This window comes from Salvia splendens, chromosome 14 (assembly GCF_004379255.2).
Source record: "Salvia splendens isolate huo1 chromosome 14, SspV2, whole genome shotgun sequence".
Lineage (NCBI taxonomy): Eukaryota > Viridiplantae > Streptophyta > Magnoliopsida > Lamiales > Lamiaceae > Salvia > Salvia splendens.
Window position 1 is genome coordinate 15129631 of NC_056045.1, and position 21382 is coordinate 15151012.

Genomic DNA, 21382 nt, shown 5'->3' on the forward strand with positions numbered 1-21382 from the left:
ATCAAACTGCTCACACTTACCCCATGCTTGTCCTCAAGCGTGAAGAACAAACAAAAGAAGTAAGTCGAATTCTAGCCTGGTTACACCCCTGACCGACTCTATCCTAACCTAGACCCTAAACTATGACGCAAAGAAAAACACTAAAACAAAGACAAACACACATAAAAAACAATTGAAAAACACTTAAACACATTAACGCATCAATCGGGCTATATTTTCAACCATCCCTCCTCTTGAGATTAGGTGCAATCCGGCCTTAGACAACCTTGAACTTCCGCCTCCCCCCTTTTCCTTCCCAGTCAGTATATCCGCTCGTCAAGATCACCCAAACTCTCTTCCAAACAACAGATTCGCTCAGTCACTCATTCCTCACTGAGATGTTAGGACTGTATTCTCTCATAATGCTGAACCACAGATGCTTTGGACTTAGATCTCACGTGCGGCTACCGAAGGTTTTTAAAGCTTGTAACGGGGTTGTTGGCTTGTAGTGTTTGGGTGGTTGTTCCTAAGGCTCTAAGGTTCAAAAACCATTACTTTATTCTGATGCGGGAGAACTGTGTGCGCTCAGGCTCTTGGCTGTCACTTATGCTTGGCTGGACCTTTTCTGAAGTTGCTTCCCAACTGGTCAGTAGCGTCTTGGGGCTTTGCCACCCTTGTTCCTTCTCATTTTTTATTTTTTTGTGGTCAAGTATTTTCGACCATTTTCTTCACATTTTTTTCTTCTTTTCGTGGCTTCGCCCCCCTTATTCCTTCTTGTTTTTTTTAAGACCTGGAATGAATTCCTGGTCGATTTTCTCCTTACCTCTCAATTTTTTGCTCCAGTTGGTTTCTTTCTTGTATGTCCTTCTGGCCAGTGGCCTCCTTGCCTCATGCCTTGCACACAACAGTCCCAGTGTCTAGGGGTTATATCTGGGTATATACGGCTAGAAAGTGGGGTTCTACAGGGTGTCTTTTTGTTTTGGGGGGGGGGTTCCTACTTCCTTCAGTGTTTGCTACACGCGGTCACTTCACCTTAGGCAACTTGTGGCAGCCACTCTTTTCTTTCCCGAATTAGTGGAAAGTGGTTCCACTAATTCAGGAAAGTGTTATGAAAGGGGTTTGCTCACATACTACACAGATTATATTACCTAAAAAAAACACATAAAAACGAAAAATGAAAAACTAAAACTTAAAAAAAAAATAACTTGTGAGGTGGGGTGGTGGTCACGCGTTTCTCCTGCTCCTCCTCGGTGCAGGGACTGGTGCAGGTGGTTCCTCCAAATCCCCTTCCTCGTTTTCGGATGGTTCTTCCTCAGATTCCTCTTGTTCTTCTTCTTCTTTGTGCTCTGCTTCTTCTGTCTCGGGTACTACCTGCTCTGATACTCGTGGTTCATTAGTTCGGCCTCCGTGGCCATTCGGTCCGGCTTCTCTCACTAGCTTCCCCGTTCCCAACTCCTTCAAGATTCCTTCCATCATGTTAGTCAGGCGAGCCAACTCTGCCCTAGCTTGTCGATTTTCTTCCGCCAACTCTTCCACTGCCTTCTCTAGCCTCTCCTGTCTCTGCTCTTGATCTTGTCTCCCCGGATGTGCTGCAGATCTCCCAGTCGGTATAGCCTCCTTGTCTCATGTACACAGCATTCGTCCGGACGAAAAATGGAGTGTCAAACAACCCAGGGGGGGTCTACCATGATCTGGGGAGATAAGCCTTCAGCCTCTGTGATGATGATGTTGTTTCTGACTAACACTCCGAAGATATGGCAGAGAGTGAGGTTTCTCGCTGGGTGGGTGGCAATTAGATGGCATTGGTACGCTATCCAGAATCCTAGATGTAATTTCCTTCCGCGCTTCGCGCACCACAGAAGGTATAACTCTGTCATTGATGTTCTTACCACAGAGTTGGACTGGCCCAACAAATTGAATTCCAAGTGAAGCTGGACTAGGCGTAGAATTGGGTTATTGAAATGGATTGAGCGAGAGAGAGTGGATGCAAATACCCCAGAGGCTGGGTGAGTTAACTCTTCCCACGCCTCCTGGGGTTCGAAATCTACGTGCCTATGGGGAATTCCCCATTCCCTGCTCCGCCACTCTGATCCTATCGCCTCCTCCAGACTGCACATCCCCAACCTTACTGTCCACTCAATCAGATTCATACTTATTTCCCCTCCAAACAACCCGAAACTTATAGAAACCTCATCCAAATCTGTTGTGACCCTAAATCGGAATGTGGTAAAGAACACATTTGCTAACCTAACACTGATCTTCGGATTCCCATTCTCCAACAACCATTCGAATCCTAACGCATGCAAATAAGAGAGAAACTGCTCGCGGGCTCCCAATGCATCCAAATAGGGAATATGAAGTACCTTTCCGCTTTTAACCTGCTTACTCCCTACATCCTTGCCATCGAAGACCTTTTGTAGCTTCTTAGAGTCGAATAACTTCATTTCCTCCACCAGATCGTCAGTAAGGTCTACTGACCAGCGCCGGTACCGCAATCTCTCTACCGGGATGCACTAGCTCCCAATGATCGCGCGGGAGTTGTTGCTCACTACACTCCTCATTCTCCAAGGATATGTCGCTATCTGAGTTCGACTCTTCACTGATAGCGTATTCGCTATCACTCTGTTCCCTGCGGCTTGGTGGGGTTCTCTGAACGGCTTCAGTTATGACTACGCTTGTATTTGCTGTGCGCTGCCTCTTGACACTGGGTTTCTTCTCCATAAGAGCTTTCCCTTTTCGCTTCCTTTCTTCCTGATATCTAGTTTCCTCTCCATCATCCTCATCTTTCTCTTCTTTGGGTTCCTTCTCAGATTGTGTTGAAAATTGATCCTGGGCAGTAGGACTGGTCTCCTTGTGGTCTACTGACCTGGATGTGAGGTCCAGACCCTCAGCCATCCCGTCAGCCTCTTCCCCTTGGCCACTCAGCGTTGGAGAGATCGCTTCGTTTTCCCTTGCAGTATCCGCTAAGTCAGTAGTAGGTAAAAACTCCTCCCCAGGTTTTGTGGGAGTAGCCCTTTCCTCATCACTCAAGATCTCCACCGGATCTGCCTCTGTGTTTGGATTCACCTTGCTAGATGCCCACTTTCCGAGACATCTTTGTGATACCCTCTCTGGCTTCGGCCTCTCTGCCCTCGGATAGCGCTTCAACACCAACTTCCTCTTCACTGCCTTTGGTTTCGTCACCGGATGTGCTACTGGTTCTGGTACCTCCGCTCTTGGTACTGACTCTTCCTCAATATGCTCATCACTCTCCCCCACCTCTGTCTGGGGAGTTTCTAACTCTGGCTCTTCCTCCCCTACTGCCCTAGATGTGAGGTCCAAATCCTCAACCATCGTGGCAGTATCATCTTGCCTTTGATTCACTCCATCCAAAATTGCCTGAAATTCGTCATCATTCATTAAGCCTTGTTTCTTGGCCGTCTCATTCAAATCTATCTCTTCCCTCGCTGCTTCATGAGGAATGGGTTCCGCTGTTGGCGTTTTCTCTGGTTCATCGCCTCCCTTCTGGCCCTTTTCCTCCTCTCTTCTTCTCGCTTCACGTTCTTCTGCGTCGGAATCGTAATGGGCGGAGATGGGGTCAACCTCCATCGAATCACTCTGTTGTGGAGTTTGGGAGGGATCCGCAGACTCAGGCGGTGCGATAATTGGGGGAGATTCTCTTCCTGGTGAAATTTCGGAGGAAGTCGGAATGGAGCTGGGTGGTTGTACCGTGGATTGCACAATCGGTTCAGATGGGGTTTCTCCGGTCATGCTCCATTTTCCCCTGATTTGACTAAAACCGGCCAGCGCCGCCGCCCAATCTCTATTAGGGTCCTGTTGTCGAAGGAATTCCGCCATTGCTTCCAAGGAGACCATTGTTGGCGCCTGAGGAGTCGGCTCCGGTAGTTGCGGTTCTGGTTGTGGGCTCGACGACCGTCCTTCCCGCGGCGGTGGTGATTCTGGAGTTTCTTCCCTGCGGGTTGAAGTGGGCTTGATTTTCTTTGCCCATGCTTTCTTTCCCATGTCTTAGATCTGTGATTTTCTGTGTGTAATGTGGGGGTTTGGTGTTTGTGGAGAGATGGTGAGAAATTTTGCAGAGAGAAATTGCAGGTGAGGGTTTTGAAATGAAATGCGAGAGACGGTGTGGTTATGGAGTTGGAATAGGCAGTTGTGGGTTGTAACTGGCTGCAGGCGGTTTTCAGGTTGCGTCGATTCGAGTGAGAGACGGTTGGTAATGCTGGTCTCTGATTGGACGTTGCCTCTCATTTCTCTGCTCACGCGCCCTGCCAGCCACTGTCACCCTGCAAAAGCTCCAACAAAGTCCCAATTCAAATTCGGCCCTTTAATGATTCCCCCCTATATTTTCCTAGATTAGAAACAAAGTAAAAAGGACACTTAAATAAAATAGGAGTTTCACCAAAATGGGATTCTGATGGTCAGTATATACTCCAAATTAATAGTTGAGGTCCGAAAATATTTTTGGGTTTTCTAAAAATTAACTAACAGGCAAAGATTAAATTAACTACTACGTATTTACACTATTTACATCTCCCTTAGGAAAATTGAAATTCTACTTTGCCAGCATATGTAAATTACGCTAAAAGGAGCTAGCCCAGTGGAATTCCAATCCCTATCCTACCGGTCAGTATGAAACCTGAGTATGTGGTTGCAGTTGAATCTCATCCACCACAGCCATATCACTATTGTCCCTAAATACCTTTAGCCTATGCCCATTCACAATAAAAGGTTCAGAGTTAGGAAGACTCCCTGAAATCTCCACTGCTCCATTAGAACGGAGTGCAGTGATGACATAAGGCCCTGTCCACTTCGACTTGAGCTTCCCAGGCATGAGCTTCAGTCTTGACTGGAAAAGTAGTACTTTCTGCCCAACATGGAGATCCTTGGTCCTCAGATTCCTATCGTGCCACAACTTGGTTCTCTCTTTGTACCACATTGCTGAGTCGAACGACTCCAATCTAAGTTCCTCTAGCTCCTGCAACTGCAACTTCCTTTCCTCTTCACAGGCTGTAGTATCCACATTTACTTGCTGTACTGCCCAGTATGCTCGGTGCTCAATCCCGACGGGTAAGTGGCACATCTTTCCGAAAACAATTCTGTATGGGGACATTCCTATGGGTGTTTTATAGGCTGTCCGATATGCCCATAGAGCTTCCTCTAACCTCACGCTCCAGTCTTTCCTAGAAGGATTGACGGTTTTTTCCAGAATCTTCTTTATCTCTCGGTTATAGATCTCGGCTTGACCGTTTGCTTGCGGATGGTAGGGGCTGGATAATCTGTGGTGCACACCGTACTTCTTCATCAAGGCTTCGATGGTGCGATTACAAAAGTGGGTGCCTTGATCGGATATTATGGCCCTGGGTACTCTGAACCGACTGAAAATGTTACGTTTGAGGAACTTGGCTACCTCTCTTGCTTCACACGTACTTGTAGCCTTGGCTTCTACCCATTTGGAGACGTAGTCAACTGCTACTAAGATATACAAGTTCCCATATGACGAGGGAAAAGGCCCCATGAAATCCATCCCCCGTATGTCGAACAACTCACAAACAATGATCGGGACTTGTGGCATTTCATCTCGTGCTGATATTTCACCTGAATTATCCGAACATTCCTATACTGGATAGAACACTCTCCCTGCACACTTTAGCAACTGTTTTGCAGATATATTCCAATTATGCACATTATACTGACCAGTAACCAAGGCCTAGAATACGACTTATCATTGACCTTCTTCCTCAAAGAACTTATCGAGTACATGCATAAAATGCATTCTCAGACTTTCTTTGTAGACTTTTGTCGAGGAAATGGAGGACATGAATTAGTGAGTACAAACTTTAAGTTTTCAGCAATGAGAATCTTATCCATTTAATATTTCCAGTCTACATAATTTTAGCCTTCGAGTTTGATTTCTTTAAGGTTCGCAGACATTATTAAGAATTTGGCTGAGAAGAAATAAAACTGTTTATCACATACTATGCTTAATACATAATCGCAAACAACCACAAAACAATTTATGTATCTCGCAATCGTGAAAACCAAAATAAGTACGCCTCTAGGGAGGTCATACAAATTCGGATTCCAACAAATTCCTGGTCACAATAGCGACAGATAGTTCAGAGACCACTAAGATGGCATGGCTGCCAAATATTGCCTAAGCATTTACCATAAATATTTGCATCTGGGAATTTCATTTCTGTTTTGATACTCCTTCTAGGGAAGGTCGTACGCCACTAACAAAATTCCATAGCTATCTTATAAATATGCTTAACATACGAACTTGCAATTTCGTAGGATTATGGCTCCCACTATGGTGGGTCGCGATAATATTAGAAACAAGCTTCTAGTTTAAGCAATCTACTATAAAGATGTCTAATCTTATGAACTTGCTATTTCGTAGGATTATTGCTCCCACTAAGGTGGGTCGCGAAATTGCTTCATATATAGACCAATTTATGGAGACCATATAAAACGCACTGTTGTAATTATCGCTTAGTCATTTCAAACATGGTTTTTGCATAATTATCACATAAGTAGATAAGACAGATAATCCACTTATAACAGATTAACACCAAATAAACAGATAAATCTATTTACTTCATGGTAATTAATCATACAGGATAATTATTAAAATTATTTAATAAATCTAGGGAGATTTAATTAAATAAAGTTGGTAATTAATCACACAGGATAATTATTGAAATTATTTATCTTGGATAATGGTTATCCAAATTAATTTAGGATTTATCTAGATAGAGTTGGTTCTATCTAAATCCTCTTAGTATCATTCTAGATTTTACATGGGTAAAATCAAATCCTAAAATTCAAGATAATACTGACCTTGGATTATCATTATCTAAATCATATTAGGATATTTCAGGATATAAATAAATCTCTCCAAATCCATAAGATAAAGATAAAATCCAATCATTCTAAGATTTAAGAAAATCTTAGATTATTTAGAATTAGAAACTAGAATATATCATATCGATTAGGATTTATTCTATATAAAATTAACTTTATCGAAATCCAAGTAGATTAGGATTATCTAGTATTATCTTTATCCAAATTTATCTAGGATAATTTCTAAATAGAAATAAATCTATTTATATCCATAAAATTAGGATAAACTAGAATTAATATTGATTAATTCAACTATAATTTAACTTGATAGAATTAAATCTATCTTAAATCCAAAATATAATTACAATACTGGATTAACATATATCTAAATCTTCTAAGATATATTCTAGATAGATATAAATCTATCAATATCTATAAGATAGAGGTAAATTTAATTATCTAAATCTACTAGGATATTTTCTAAATAGAATTAATTCTATAAATATCCACAAGATAAAGATAAACATGAATTTTAATTATCCAAATCTACTAAGATATATTCTAGATAGATATAAATCTATCAATATCTACAAGATATGGATAAACTTAATTAATGTTTATTTAGTCTATCTAGGATTTATTCACATAGAATTAAATCTATATAAATCCATAAGACAATAAAATTAATTATTGTTATCCAAATTTAAATTGATATTATTCAAAACTTATTCTAAATTTTATCTTGAAATTAACACCAAAACTAATCCCTAGGGTTTAGGAAACCTTAATTAATTTTGAATATGTCAACAAAATTAGTTCTTAGGATTTAGAAAACCCTAACTAATTTCAGAAAGCTGTGCCGCCACACGAGCCCGGGAATTGCCACCAACGGGCTCCCACTCGATCCGTAGCAGCAGCGGTTCGGGCGATGCTGCGACAACATCGTTTGTGCAGTTGTCGGTGCTACTGAGTCTTCAACCAGCTGCTGCACGAGACTGTCCAGCATATATACTCGCCCAAGCTTACGTCGCGTACAATTTGCAATTCACAAAATCTCCGAATTCATGCACGCATAAAATATTGGAGACTCCATCGATTATATGTAAATAATTACAATCAAATCACGCCGCATACAATTGCAAACAATTCACGAACATACAATTACCCAATTATATAAAAATAAACATAGGTAATGATTACTAATTATGATAATTGAATCTCCCAGAACATATTCACGTAAATTGATCCTTGCAATTTGGTGAGAATTGATTCTCGCAATATATTCATTGCGCAATTCTCCTTCCGTCGAAGCCATGGCTGGCCAGTTCAGATCTTCGTGTTCTTGGCGTTCTTCGTCATCGAATATTCATTCAAAAATAAACAACAAACACACAACGAAGAAATTCATGCATTCAAGCAATTCCAATAACATGAAATTAATCCACATAATCAGAGCCAAAAATTGGCTCTGGGGTTTGGAGCCCCTTGCACAGCGGAAGTCATGCATTCACAAATAAATCATACATACAAATTTATTTGACCGATTATGGGATTAATTAACTACATGTTAAACAATCAAAAAAACATGCTAGAACACACATAAATCATGTAAAAGGAATTAAAACCTAAAACATGAATTTCCTACGGTTTAGGGTTACCGATCTGATCTTCAAAGAATCGTCGATTGCTCGCGCCTTCTCTACGTGATGTTCTTCGTACTCAAGCACGAATCTTCTAATCTGTATTCCGAACTCACAATCTAACCTTTGGGTTGGCAAAGCTTGTCAGAATCGAAAAGGACTTAACTAGGCAGAAGACTGAACTTCAGTTCCGTGAAACTGAAAATTTCGTCAACTCCCTAGAGAGAGGGAGCACGAAATTTAATGATTAAATTCATTAATTTTTGTCTTCTATTTAGTCTCATTTATATAGAGATATGATGGGCCAGATTAGGGATCCATGGAGGTTGGACTTGGGCCAAACCTGTTGGACTTTTACTAATTAAATTGAGCCCCAATTTAATACAAGTCCAATAGAATATTATTATCATCCACTATAGTATAATAATATTGACTGCCCGTCCAATCCCAAATTACGAGCAATCCGGGGCTTTACCTCTTTAATTTATTATTTCCCGTGTTTAAGATAGAAATATCCATTAATTAATTTAAGTCTGCTAATTTACTTTAATTAATTAATATATTTTTCCAAGAGTTGTCTAGTTCAAAATCTTTATTTATTATTCTAGAATAAATTCTAACCGGCCGGGTTTCTGAATAATAAAACCTTTTTCGAACACCTCTTGAGGATATTATCAAACTGGACTCACCCAGCACCTCTAGACATTAATCACCACTACCCAAGATATCAGGATTCTTGGATTGCGAAAAATCCGCACCATTTGATGAATCAAAGTAGTGCATAATCAATATCGTATGCTCAATGTTATATCAACAATGATTAAGAAATAACAATCACCGAGACCTCGTCTTTCAGTAAATAGCAAGAAAGATTTATCTCAACTGTTAGATCCTTCAGTGCTATACCACACCAGTGTCGTTTATTTCCTAAGGTAAGGAAACATGCGGACTGACACTACAACCTTTCACGATAGGTAGCCAAAGCCTATCTAGGTTGTGAAATTCTATTTCTCTTCTACAAAGGACCGACTGCATCACCTTCTGTGAACGTCGTTCACGACCAGTCTACTATGCAGAAGAATTAGACTTATTTGCTTCTTATACATTTAAATGTTTGAGAAACATCTTATAAATGCATAAGCAAACACCAATGCGATAAAATTAATTCTTCTCGCCTTGGGTTAAAAGTGGATTGTAGAGTTTATTGTATACAAGCAATTCTATCCGTGCAACATGCTTGAAGTATGCTTTTCAGTATACCAATCCTAATAGTGGGAACGGTTTCATTTGTTTCTCTGCACCCGTAGAACCTCCAGCTGAAAACTCATCAGTTCCTTTTCTCGCTACCTCATTCTCTACTTCCGGCTCTGGGTCTAGGAAAAATGGCTCAGCCACACTTGGTAAAGGTTTCTCCAAATCACCTTCCCGAAGGTCATCTATATTCCTAGAACCCCCTGCTTCCAAATTCTCGGACTCAGGAGTTAGATCCTTCCTTACATTGTCCTTCACGGAAGCTGTTTCTTCCTCCTTCCTCATCGCTGGACCTTCATATCTTCGCCCAGATCGTAAAGTGATCTGACTGATGTTAGCTCTGTCTGACGGCCTTACTGAGGCAGGGATCTTCCCTTCATTTCCTTGCATCTTGCTCAAGGATGTAGCGATCTGGGACATTTGCTTTGCCAACATATCCATTGCTGCCTTGTGTTCTAATTGAGCATCCTGGAGCTTATGCACCACGTCATTGTTGGACTACAAGTTGTTCTGCATATGCTGTTGAGAACTGACTAAATCATGTACCATATCATCTAGATTTCTTGGTGGTTTAGGATTAGACTGTCCTACACTTGGTCCTGGACCCAGATATGGACCACTTCCTTGATTCTGGCGGAAGTTTCCTTGACCTCCTGAATTGTTGTTATACTGATTTCCCGGCCCTTGATTCCCCTGGTAGGTAGGTTGGGGATTTTGATAATTCCCGGTGTAATTCCTTTGATGTGGCGGCACATAAGAGTTCCCCTGATTCTGATTCCTGTTCCCCCAATTAGAGTGATCTCCCTGGTTCCGGTTGTTCCAGCCGTTTTGCCCCTCTTGATTTCTCCCAGACCAATTAGTCTGTCTTTCTGGTTGATGCGTCAATTGAGTGTTCTGTTGTGGAGGTGGCTGGTTCGGATCGTTGTCAGACCATCTAAAATTAGGATGGTTTCTCCACGGTGCATCCCTCTGTCTTCCGGGGTTCCAACTCCCATCTGGGTTCCAACTTCCCATCGCATTAGCCTGGGCCTGGTAATCTCCTTCGTGAGGATCATAATACTGTTGTGTTGGAATTTCTCCTGGACCTGGAGATTTATCCTTCACTTGTGCAGCTGACGGAGTAGTTTTCTCTATTGCATTCAACAATGCTTTCTCGAGCCTATCTATTCTTGCCTCGACTCTCTCATCATCCTGCTCCCTCAGTGCAATTGTTGATCCTCTCTTTAGAACATTCCTCGAGTTGTCGTATGCCTTTTTAGCCTCTATCAACTTTCCCAGAATCTCTCTTGCCTCGCTACCCCTCTTCTTCGTAAAATTTCCCCTGCTCGAGGAGTTCATCAAATCCTTCGACTCAGGGTTTGCTCCTTCATAGAACAAATAATAAATCTCTGCCTCGATCATTCTTTGATTCGGGCAGGCGTCCAGCAAACCCTTGAATCGTGACCAATATTAGCTCAACGACTCGTCGTAATCCTGCTTGCACTCCACTATCTCCTTCTTCAGAGCATTTGCCTTGTTGGAGGGGAAGAAATAAACTAGGAACTCCAATTTAAAGTCCCTCCATGTGCGGATAGAATCTGGGGGTAACCTCAATAACCACGTGTTGGCTTCCCCCTTCAAGGTAAAAGGAATCGCGCGCAGGCGATAGTCCTCCTCCGTTGCATCATTTGGCCTCTTCTGAATGCTACACAATTTGCTGAATTCATTTAAGAACTCGTACGGGCACTCATTTCTACGCCCAAAGAATGTTGGCAGAATGCCGAGCACATTCGTCTTGATCTCAATGGCCCTCTGGCGCAGATTCATCACTATAGCTTGGGCTGGCTCACCATCGAGATGGGCCGTGAGCGAACCAATCTCCGGATCTGGATCGACCACATGTGCCATGTCTCCTATTTCAGCCTCTTCTGTATCTGTCTGTGAAGATGACTTGGGATCCTCCCTTCCTGACGAACTCCAACTCTCGTCGCTTTCTGAACCAAACGGAAATGGATCTCCCATTGATAAACACGATCTGGTGGTGACCGTAGATGTTGTGTTCTTGACATGACAAATAAACTGCTCGTTCCTCCACTCAGATGAGTCACCACAGCGTCCAAACCGCGAGTCTTTGCTCATAAAATGAAAATAAAGGAAAAGAAAGAAAAATTAAGAACTATGTACACCAAAATTCTCTAAACACAATCACAAATTACGCCTTCCATCCCCGGCAACGGCGCCATTTGAAACACGCTTGTCGTTAGTGTGAGTGTGTGTATAATAAACTTCTAGATCGAGCTGCCAAGTCCAATGAATCCACTAAACACTAGGTCTAGGAACTAAAGCCGACGCGGAAGACTCTGTCGATGGACACACAAACTCTCGCGTTCAAAGATCCCTCAACCCGTTATACTATACACTAGTATAAAGAAGCAAGGGGTCGATCCCACGAAGATGGACACGTAAGAAAGCATCTAGAGATTTTTGGTTAGAAAACGGCTGCTGCCACGAAAACTTGGGTTGAGATATAACTACTTCTAGACCTAAGCACGAAATTAAACACTAGACCTAGTAAACTGTAAACAGCATGCAGACATCGAAGATCCTTAGATCTACGTAATTTTAAACTTACTTCCTAGACCAAGCAAACAATTACCAACTGCAGCTAAACAGAACGCAAATAGAAGTGGGGACCAACTTCCAGAAATATCAAGTACGGAAGAAAAACTGCAACTAACAAACTAAGAACCTAACTAACAATGACATGCATAACTTCAACTGAATCAAACACGAAGATGAAGAAAACAGAGCACATACCGGGATTCGAACAAAATGTAAAAATTCGGACGTCGGAAACTTGCAAACAACTGGAAATAAAACAGATCTACGTATACTAGGCGGAATGAAATGAAAACACGAAAGCTAGGCATAAATCTCAATCACTCTTCAAATCCAACGTCGGAAACTCAATCCACTCTGGATCCAAGCAAATTGAACCCAACAGCAACCAAAATCAACTCCATAGTTCCTGATTCACCCAGATCTACTTTGATCAACACCACATTCCAACGATTCCACCCAACCTCAGCAACCAACACGAAACTCAAAACATATAAACAGATAAAACTGAGACAATAACTTTACGACACGATATCTTAGTCATTTTTTATACCTTCACATCTTTCATGATGCCAATCACTCAAACCTCGACATGAATTTTGAGAGAGAAATAGCCCATACCTAGATGTTAACTGCAACTGAAGCAACTCTACTCCTTACAGAAAAATATAAATTTTTAAGCATCAACCAAGATAAAAATCCGGTGACTATCCAGATTCCAGCTACGGTAGGTGTTAGGGTTACCGAACCATTTTCAATTTCGTATCCAGTAAAAATACATCATGTCTCATAAAAGTCAGTTATCGCCATGCTTTAAATCCAATAAGATTAAACCGTTGAAAATGAGTGGAACCATCCGTCTCATAGTCATATATACGCTCATTATCACTAAATTTATGATCTATAATCAAGTACTAGGTCTAGAAATTTATGATGTACACGCTTCTATAACTCCACAAACCCCAACTGTAAGGTTAAATTCCATAAAATTCATTAATAACAACATGATTTCCCAATCCATACAATCAATTCATCCACAACTGAAAACAGTAACACAACACATCAGTAGAACAGAGTATTGGACAGACTAACCGGAAGAAGCGGCGGTGAAAAGGCCGCGGCCAACGAATAGAAAGGAGAAGGCGAGGAATGTGAGGGAAAACACGGTGACGGAAGCGAAGACTCAAGATCGAATGCCTTTACTTAGGCATGCACACGGGTCAGAAACCGCCGGTTCTGGTTCATGAACCGGCGGTTCACGGTTCATCATTCCCATGAACCGGAACCGGCCAGTCAAGGGTCCCTGCGGTTCCGGTTCCAGTTCAAAAAACCGTTGGTTTACGGGGCGGTTCAAAATCGCCGGTTTTTGGCCTGAACTGCCGGTTCCGGGCCGGTTCGGCGGTTCGTCATTTTTTTTTACATTTTTTTATTTGTTTATCTATGAAATGTGCGTAAATAAAATTAAAAAAAACACGATGAAAGTTGCAATTTTATTGAGATTACAAGTTACAACAATTACAAATCACAAAAACCTTGAGGTCTTGAAGTCTTAAACAAAAATTTAAATACAACGAGACCACTAGTCAACAACGAAGCTAATTACAAATTACAAAAAAAAATTAGAAGTTCTGAATAATAATTTTATAAGTATATATACTCTTAGACGGCGAAGGAGATCTTTCTACATAACTAAACTGAGGACACCTTTAGCAATTCAACTTCAAATGTTGAGTTTAGTCTAACAATCAACAATTATAGTAGAATTGTCAAAAGTTTCCCGTATTTAGCCTTATAGAAAAATCTATTTCATCGACTAGAGTATATACATATACAATTATTTAATTGTATTTGCATATTTTTAAAGTAGAAACAAATGGAAAAAAAAAGAAATAAAGGAAAAAGGACTTGAGCTCAACTTAAATTTAAAATTTAAGTTGAGGTGCCTACGTATCTCCAATGCTCATTTGCATTAGGGAATCAAAATCCACGTACTTCTCTTACCTTACTTACCTATTTGACTTGACTGGCGGTTGACGGTCGGCTTACCATTCATCCCCGGTGAATTCTTCTTGTGATCCCTCCTGATGATCATCCCAATCATTTTCTTGTTCTCTGACGTCAACTTTGGCCCAATCATCAAGTAACATCACGGCTTCCATATTTTTCACGGAGAGCTTACTTCTTGATTCATCCAACACACGCGAGCCAACACTAAAAGCGAACTCGACGGCGACAGTGGAAGCCGAAACAAAAAAAATCTCCTTGGCCATTGACGCAAGTATGGGAAAATCTTTCTCGTGTGTTCCCCACCAATCGATGACGTCGATTTGGGCGGGAGGAGTAGGACCTTCATCACCAAAGGAAAAGAGTGAATCGAAATATAAATCTAACTCACTTACCATACCTGAGGACCTTCCGCTGGTGCTGTAGTTGTATAGGTCGGCTAATTGAGATTGCGCGTCGGGGTCATCATAATCGGCTTGAAATGCGAAGCCAAAGTTATGTTGTTGAGGAGGGGGAGGTCTTCTGACTTGGTGGGTACTGTTATACTTGGTTTCATATTCGGTGTAAAGAGAACGCAAGTTAAACTCGAAGGTTTGTTGGATAATTGACCGGTTCGGGAGGTTTATTTAAAATGTTTCTGAGAGGTCTACTCCGAATTCGTCACTGGTATCCGATTGCAATGCTTTAAGTGAACCAAGATCAATAGAACTCAAATTGTTATAATAAAAATCTAAAATCTTGGAGGTACCGGCTAATTTCCATTTTGGATCCACGACCTTTGCAATCAAAAACACCGTTGGAATCTCACTGAAATACTTAAGCCATTTCTAAATCATATAATATAAAACACACATCAATTCAGGTGAAGAGTAAGCATTTTTCATTGCAGTTTTAAAACCAAATGATATATACATGCAATGCTCTAAAATACGAACAATAGAGCAATAATAAACACCCGATAATTCAACAGTTGCATTTTTGAAATATTTGAATGATAAGGCTCATTTAATGCATCGGTTTAAGGGTGAAATACATGCTACTTGATCGGTTTATCGCGCAAAACAAGTGTTAAATGTGCAGAAATACCACTTAACCAAGGTAGCAAGGCCGAACTGATCAAGCAAGTACAAAAGGCGATAAAAGGCCAAGAATCGGGGGAGTTGATCAAGGGGGAGCGATCAAGCAGTTAGGTGGGGACCGCTAGCTTCTAGAAGAAGAACACGTGAGGAAATGAGCTGGATATAGCGCACCATTTTGTTATCAAGGACGACGTTCTAGAAGGGGACACGTGCTGGAATATGAGACGCAAGGACGGAGCTGAGTCACAAATCTGTTACCAAAAAGCGTCGTCATTCTAGAAGAACAGCACGTAGCAATCAATGAGTCGCTCACTCTCAGAATGAGCGAATATTCCCTGTCAAGATCGTTATCCAGCTGGCGGCCGAATCGAGCTTATAAATAGAGGGTGTGCCACCACAACAAGGCATCCGAGACTTTACTTTCCGTCTAGCTTAGCTTAGCTTAGTTATTTAGCGTAGTTCAGCTCTCTAGCTTAGTTTAGTTCAGCTCTCTAGCTTAGTTTAGTTCAGTTCTCTAGCTTAGTTAGATAGCTTAGTTTAAAGGGCGACCGAAAGGGAGCGCTGCAGAATACTCATTTCTGTTAGCAGTATCTTAAGTTTCCCGCTGAGATTTTTCTCAGTTTTTACGGCTTTCTTAGATTCCAAAGTGTTAGCTTAGTTTAAATTTCACGTTGTACTCAGCTTTTAGTTTAATTAAAGTTATTTTCGCTTTTAATCCGCGCATTTACTTTTCTGTTATTACCTGCAATTCACTTGATCCAGTAGTTAAATTTCCATTGATCAAGCTAGCTAGTTTAATTCTGTCTAGATTAAAACCAGTAGTTAAAAACTCCCAAGTTAAAGCGTGGCAGCAGCCAACCCCCCTGTTCACTACTCACACACTCGACATACCAACTTCTCTGTGGGATCGACCCCAAACTTGCCGCTTTACTGTTAAAGTTGTACAAAATTGGGAGTTATAAATTACTTTGGCAAGGCGGAAAGGGCGAGAGCTAGATTGCATTGATTAAGTGGCAACGACATTTGCTAACTGATCCAATCGGTTCAGTTATCATTCCATATAACTTGATCCGCATTCTATTCGTATTTTTAACCTCTTTCCAAGTCCTTCCAAAATGGCGCCGTTGTCGGGGAAGCATGGTGTTACTTTATGTTTGTGCGTAGTGCGTAGGTGTATATAATTTTGTTTCTCATTTTTTTTATTTTTCCTGCCGTTGATGAGAAGGTACCACCAAGGCGATTACTGGAATCATCCCTTGATATACAGAAGAACTAACACTCAGTGGAGAGTCCAGGAAGCTGGCGTTGTCATCACTCGTCGCAGAGCCAAAGTTACCGGTTTTCCTGCCGTTGATGAGAAGGTACCACCAAGGCGATTACTGGAATCATCCCTTGATAGGTTCTAAAAAAATCAAATAAAGAATCTTTATGCGTCAAAGTAGAATTCAGACAATCATATGTCGAATTCCATCTATGAGACACATCCATAGTAAAATTCGTATATCTTACATTTTTTTATGGCAATATTTCTTTCAAGCTTTGCCAATAGCTGGCTTTTGATGGATTAATCTAACTGTAGTTCTAATAGGATTAACATGCTTTTGCCATAATTCAAGCGCATCTTGTACACATATATTTAAAATATAACATATGCATCTTTGATGAAAATACTTACCTCCAATAACCGGGCCACAAACCGCAATCAAATCACTAATACTTGCAGTGTTAGCAGTTGCATTATCAAAACCAACAGAAAATATCTTATTGCATAAATGAAACTCATTCAAACTTGAATAATTAAAGAAGCAATTTTGGGTGGTGTGTGTGGTGTCTCAAATTCTCTAAAACCAATTAAACGCTTGTTCAAAGTCCAACTATTGTCCACAAAGTGAACATGGGAGTGAACCGTAATGCCCATTTTCACTTTGTGGCTCAAGTTAAGTAAATAACGTGATAATTCAACTTTTTTCTCTAAATATTGTCTAACGGTAGATCGTTGAACGGTCATTCGACCTACTCTTTTGATAGCTACGTTTAAACCACTTTGCATAGTAACCTAAAATTTTTTATCAACATAAACATTAAAAGGAAAATGCTTCATTGCAGCCCATCTAGTCATAACGTCAACAAAAAGTTTTTGATCATATTTAAAAAGAGGCGTACCTGACGAACCTGAGCCACAAGGTTGGAAGTTTAGGTGGGTTTGGGTAGAGGTAGTGCCACATTCTACCGGATGCTTTGTCACCAAATGACGACGGAGGGTGCCATATCCTCCACCACTCGCAAATTTGTAGACTTTATCACAATAGTTACAATATGCATGAAACGCCGATATCTCTTCTTGAGAGTGTGGATCATGAGGGACTTGGAATCACCACCGGGACCTTCTTGTAGTGTTTAACTAAATATCAGATTTCAAAGCTTTTGTAGTGTTAGTGGGTGGAGGGGGAGAAGGCATCTCCTCATTTCCGCCGGTGCTAGACGGAATACGAGAATGAGATCTAACATCATTGTTGTCCGAGTCCGACGATATAGACACGTCGTACTCGTCATCTTGTTGTTGGGAACTACCACCGCCCCTCCCCTCACCTTGATGCATTTCAGCGAGTAGCATGACCATCCTATGATCTTCTTCTTTCTATAAATATTATATAAGTTGAAGTTATAAGTAGAAACACAAAAAAAATTTAAAACTCAATCTTATGAAATTATGAATTGTAATAATAATTTTTTAGAACTTACTTGCATGCGTTCAGCCGCCACTCGGGAAACCTCTTCCATAACTTCTCGACAACTAGGTCGTCTTGATTTTGAGGGACGACTACTTTGATATTGGGCAATTCCTTTGCCCCGATCGCCACGTCCCGGTCTACCACGAGAAGAAGACATAGTGATAATGAACGTAGTATGGATGGAATATGGAGTATTGAATAAATGGTAAATTACGAATACAAGAACAAATATAGTAGTAAGTAGTAACTGGTAAATAACTTGAGCAGTTAGAGAGAACGAGGAGAGAATAGAGAAATGAAGATTGAGAAAGAAATCCTTGTTAACACAAGAATGAGGTGAGTAAAAATGATGGGGGAAGTGGGGTATTTATAGGAGTAAAATTGGAAGAAATAAAAAAAAATTTCAAAGTTCAAATTCAGCCGGTTTACCGCCTGAACCGGCGGATCAGAGCAAAAACGGTGGTTCAGTCCACGGTTTCTGACGAAAACCGGCGGTTTCTGACCGGTTTTCAGGCCTATACACTGCCACCTACACTCTGCCACCTGAAAAAGCACCGGAACCGTCAGAAACCGCCGGTTTTTCTGCACACCTCGCCTGCAACCCTTCATCCTAGCCGGAATCTGCCCGTTGGGACCGTTGAACCGCCAGTTACAGTTCGTTATATTCCCGAACCTGAACCGGCCCGCTTGAACCGATGAACCGGCGGTTAACCGCCGGGCCAGTTCGGTTTGTGCATGCTTACCTTTACTCTTGCCTCCGCTGGATTACGATCCCCTCTTCATCGCCATGCCCTATCATTCACCGTGAGAAGCAGTCACGAGTGGAATCGGTGAAAATCGTGCACGCATTAACGTGATACGACGGGTAGAAAGATGTAACGACCCGCTAAGACGATATTATTAGAAAATAATATTATTAGCCTGATTATCTATATAAGTGACTTTTATGCGATTAAATCCAGGAAACGATAGATTGTTGTTGTTTGTTTTGACGTTAGGCAAGTGAATAGAACATGTAAATATATTACACCTATATGAATATAATAAATAAATAAATAAATAAGATCCTAAAACCAAAATTTTGATATCCGATACATCCCACCAAAAAGCCCAACAAAAGTTTAATTTATACATCATATGTTTAAGAAAGCGGATACATCATCGAATGCCACGAGCTTCAACCGGGTTCTTTCCTACACAAAATAAAACAATAAATACACAAATAATATAATAAAATAAATTAAACATAAAGAAAAAGAGTAGACAGATTCGATCCTGAAAGGATCAGATTTTCGACAGCAGCAATTAATGCTGCATTAAAATAAGATGTCAGGGTAGTCATCATTTTTCTCTGCCAGATGAATATTTGGATGATAATGTCAGACCACTTGTTGTACTCACATATATATACCAACCAGCCATCACTTTCACTACCCCACCTCCAACCAAACAACACACTCCTCCAAAATACTTCCAACAAAGCAGAAAAAGAAAGAGGACGTACACATCGCAGTGGAAAATTGCAGTAAAGTCTTTTCCTTCACATATAAAAAGGTAAGTAACAACAACATAAGTTTTTCCTTTTTTTTTCTTTCGTTCTTTCCACATATGCATATAGGCAAGATTTTAGCCCCTGCCAAAAACTAGCAATTAACAACTATAGCAAAGAATATAGAAATAGCAATTTCTAGCAAAGAAAAGAGGCTTATCTTAGACAAAATCTGCTTCCTAGAAATCTATTGCCTCATCACCAAAGTCTAGACTTTCCAAATCTATGATGGCCAAAATCAAATTTATAAATAAAGGTTGGAACTTTAGAAGATGTAAAATGGAGTAGTAAACAAGAAGAATAATGAATATCATTTCTTTACTTCTCGGAAGTCGGTGAAATGGCGACGGTAGTGGCCTCAGATGAGGAGGCAGCAGCCGTGGAGCCGATGGGAAGCTGCTCCGGCGTGGTAAGGAGGAGGCTGAAACTGCCGACTGTGCATGCACAATCGGTGGCGGCAGATCAGAGAGAGAGGGGGAGCCGAGAGAGAGAAATGGAGAGGAGAAGATGATGGAGGAGGGAGCCGACGGCGGCGGCAGTGCTGTGAAGAGAGAGACGACGTGGAGGAAAACACGCCGACTGCGGTGCGATGGTGGCGCCGGAGGGATGGATGGTCGACGTCGCGAGGTGTGAAGTTGGGTGAGGCGGCGGAAGTTCTGATTTGGGGGAAGTTTTGTGTGCAATTGAGGTAGAAGGTGATTAGTGATTAGGTGAGAGAGAGAGTAGATGATACGTGTGGTGGAAGGGGGAGTATATGGACTAATTTAGTTAGTGAAATGGGCTGATCTCTTTTTCTAATTAGATGTTGGGCGTTCTTTTATTTATTTTTGGTGAAGGAAGAGTGGGCTAGGTTATGGTTTTACTTTAATTATCCTTAGCCTTGAGGCAGTTTAAGGCTTAATTAAATTCTGTTGGTATTTAATCTACTGGATAATTAAATCTTTAGATTAATGTTGTTATCTTCCTGTAGGAAATTATTGATCTAGAATTTTATTCTTATTCATGTCTACTATAAGGTATATCTAAAATAAACAAATTATTTAATCCTTAATAAGACATGAAAAATAAATTCAAATTATTTCCTTGTTCAAGATTAGGAAGAGATATTTTATTATTTAATGTATTCATACATATCTATCCTTATTATGATCTTAGATATATAAATTTTAGGAAACTATTAAATTATTCTCATCCATATCATCTAGGAATAAAATAATCATTATTTATTTCCATAGATATAGATAATAATTAAAATATTCCTTAAATCTGGATAAATATTAGGAAACTATTAAATTACTCTCATCTATATCATCTAGGAATAAAATAATATTATTTATTTCCATAGATATAGATAATAATAATAAAAATATTCCTAAAATCTAGACAAATCTTCCAAAAAGATTTTATTTCCATTAAATAATAATATTTTAATGATATCTTTTAATAAAATAATCAAATAATCATTAAAATAATCCTTCATCGTTATCTCATCGCACGAGGTTCGCACGAACGATGAACGACGAAAATCCGACGAGTTCGTCGTCGGATCACGACGCATGAAGCGTCTCGGCCGTCTGGCTAGACCACCGGCTCGTCAATGTCTCGGCAGCTCTCAGCCAGCGAGACGCGCACAGGCGCCTCAGCTCTGGCCCAGCCGCTAAGTCCGTCTCGGTGTCGTGGCTCGTCGGGTCCCGCGACTCTCGGCCAGCA

The 21382-nt window shown here is 40.7% G+C and overlaps 1 protein-coding gene across 1 annotated transcript; it reads right to left on the reverse strand.

Annotated features, from left to right (window-relative positions):
- Nucleotides 1-1203: 1203 nt before the first annotated feature.
- Nucleotides 1204-3981, reverse strand: LOC121764240 (fibrous sheath CABYR-binding protein-like). Its single transcript, XM_042160294.1, has 3 exons — nucleotides 2872-3981; nucleotides 2458-2781; nucleotides 1204-1596 (listed from the first exon to the last, which is right to left on the reverse strand). The coding sequence occupies exons 1-3, from the start codon at nucleotides 3979-3981 to the stop codon at nucleotides 1204-1206; spliced, it is 1827 nt and encodes a 608-aa protein (XP_042016228.1).
- Nucleotides 3982-21382: the final 17401 nt, after the last annotated feature.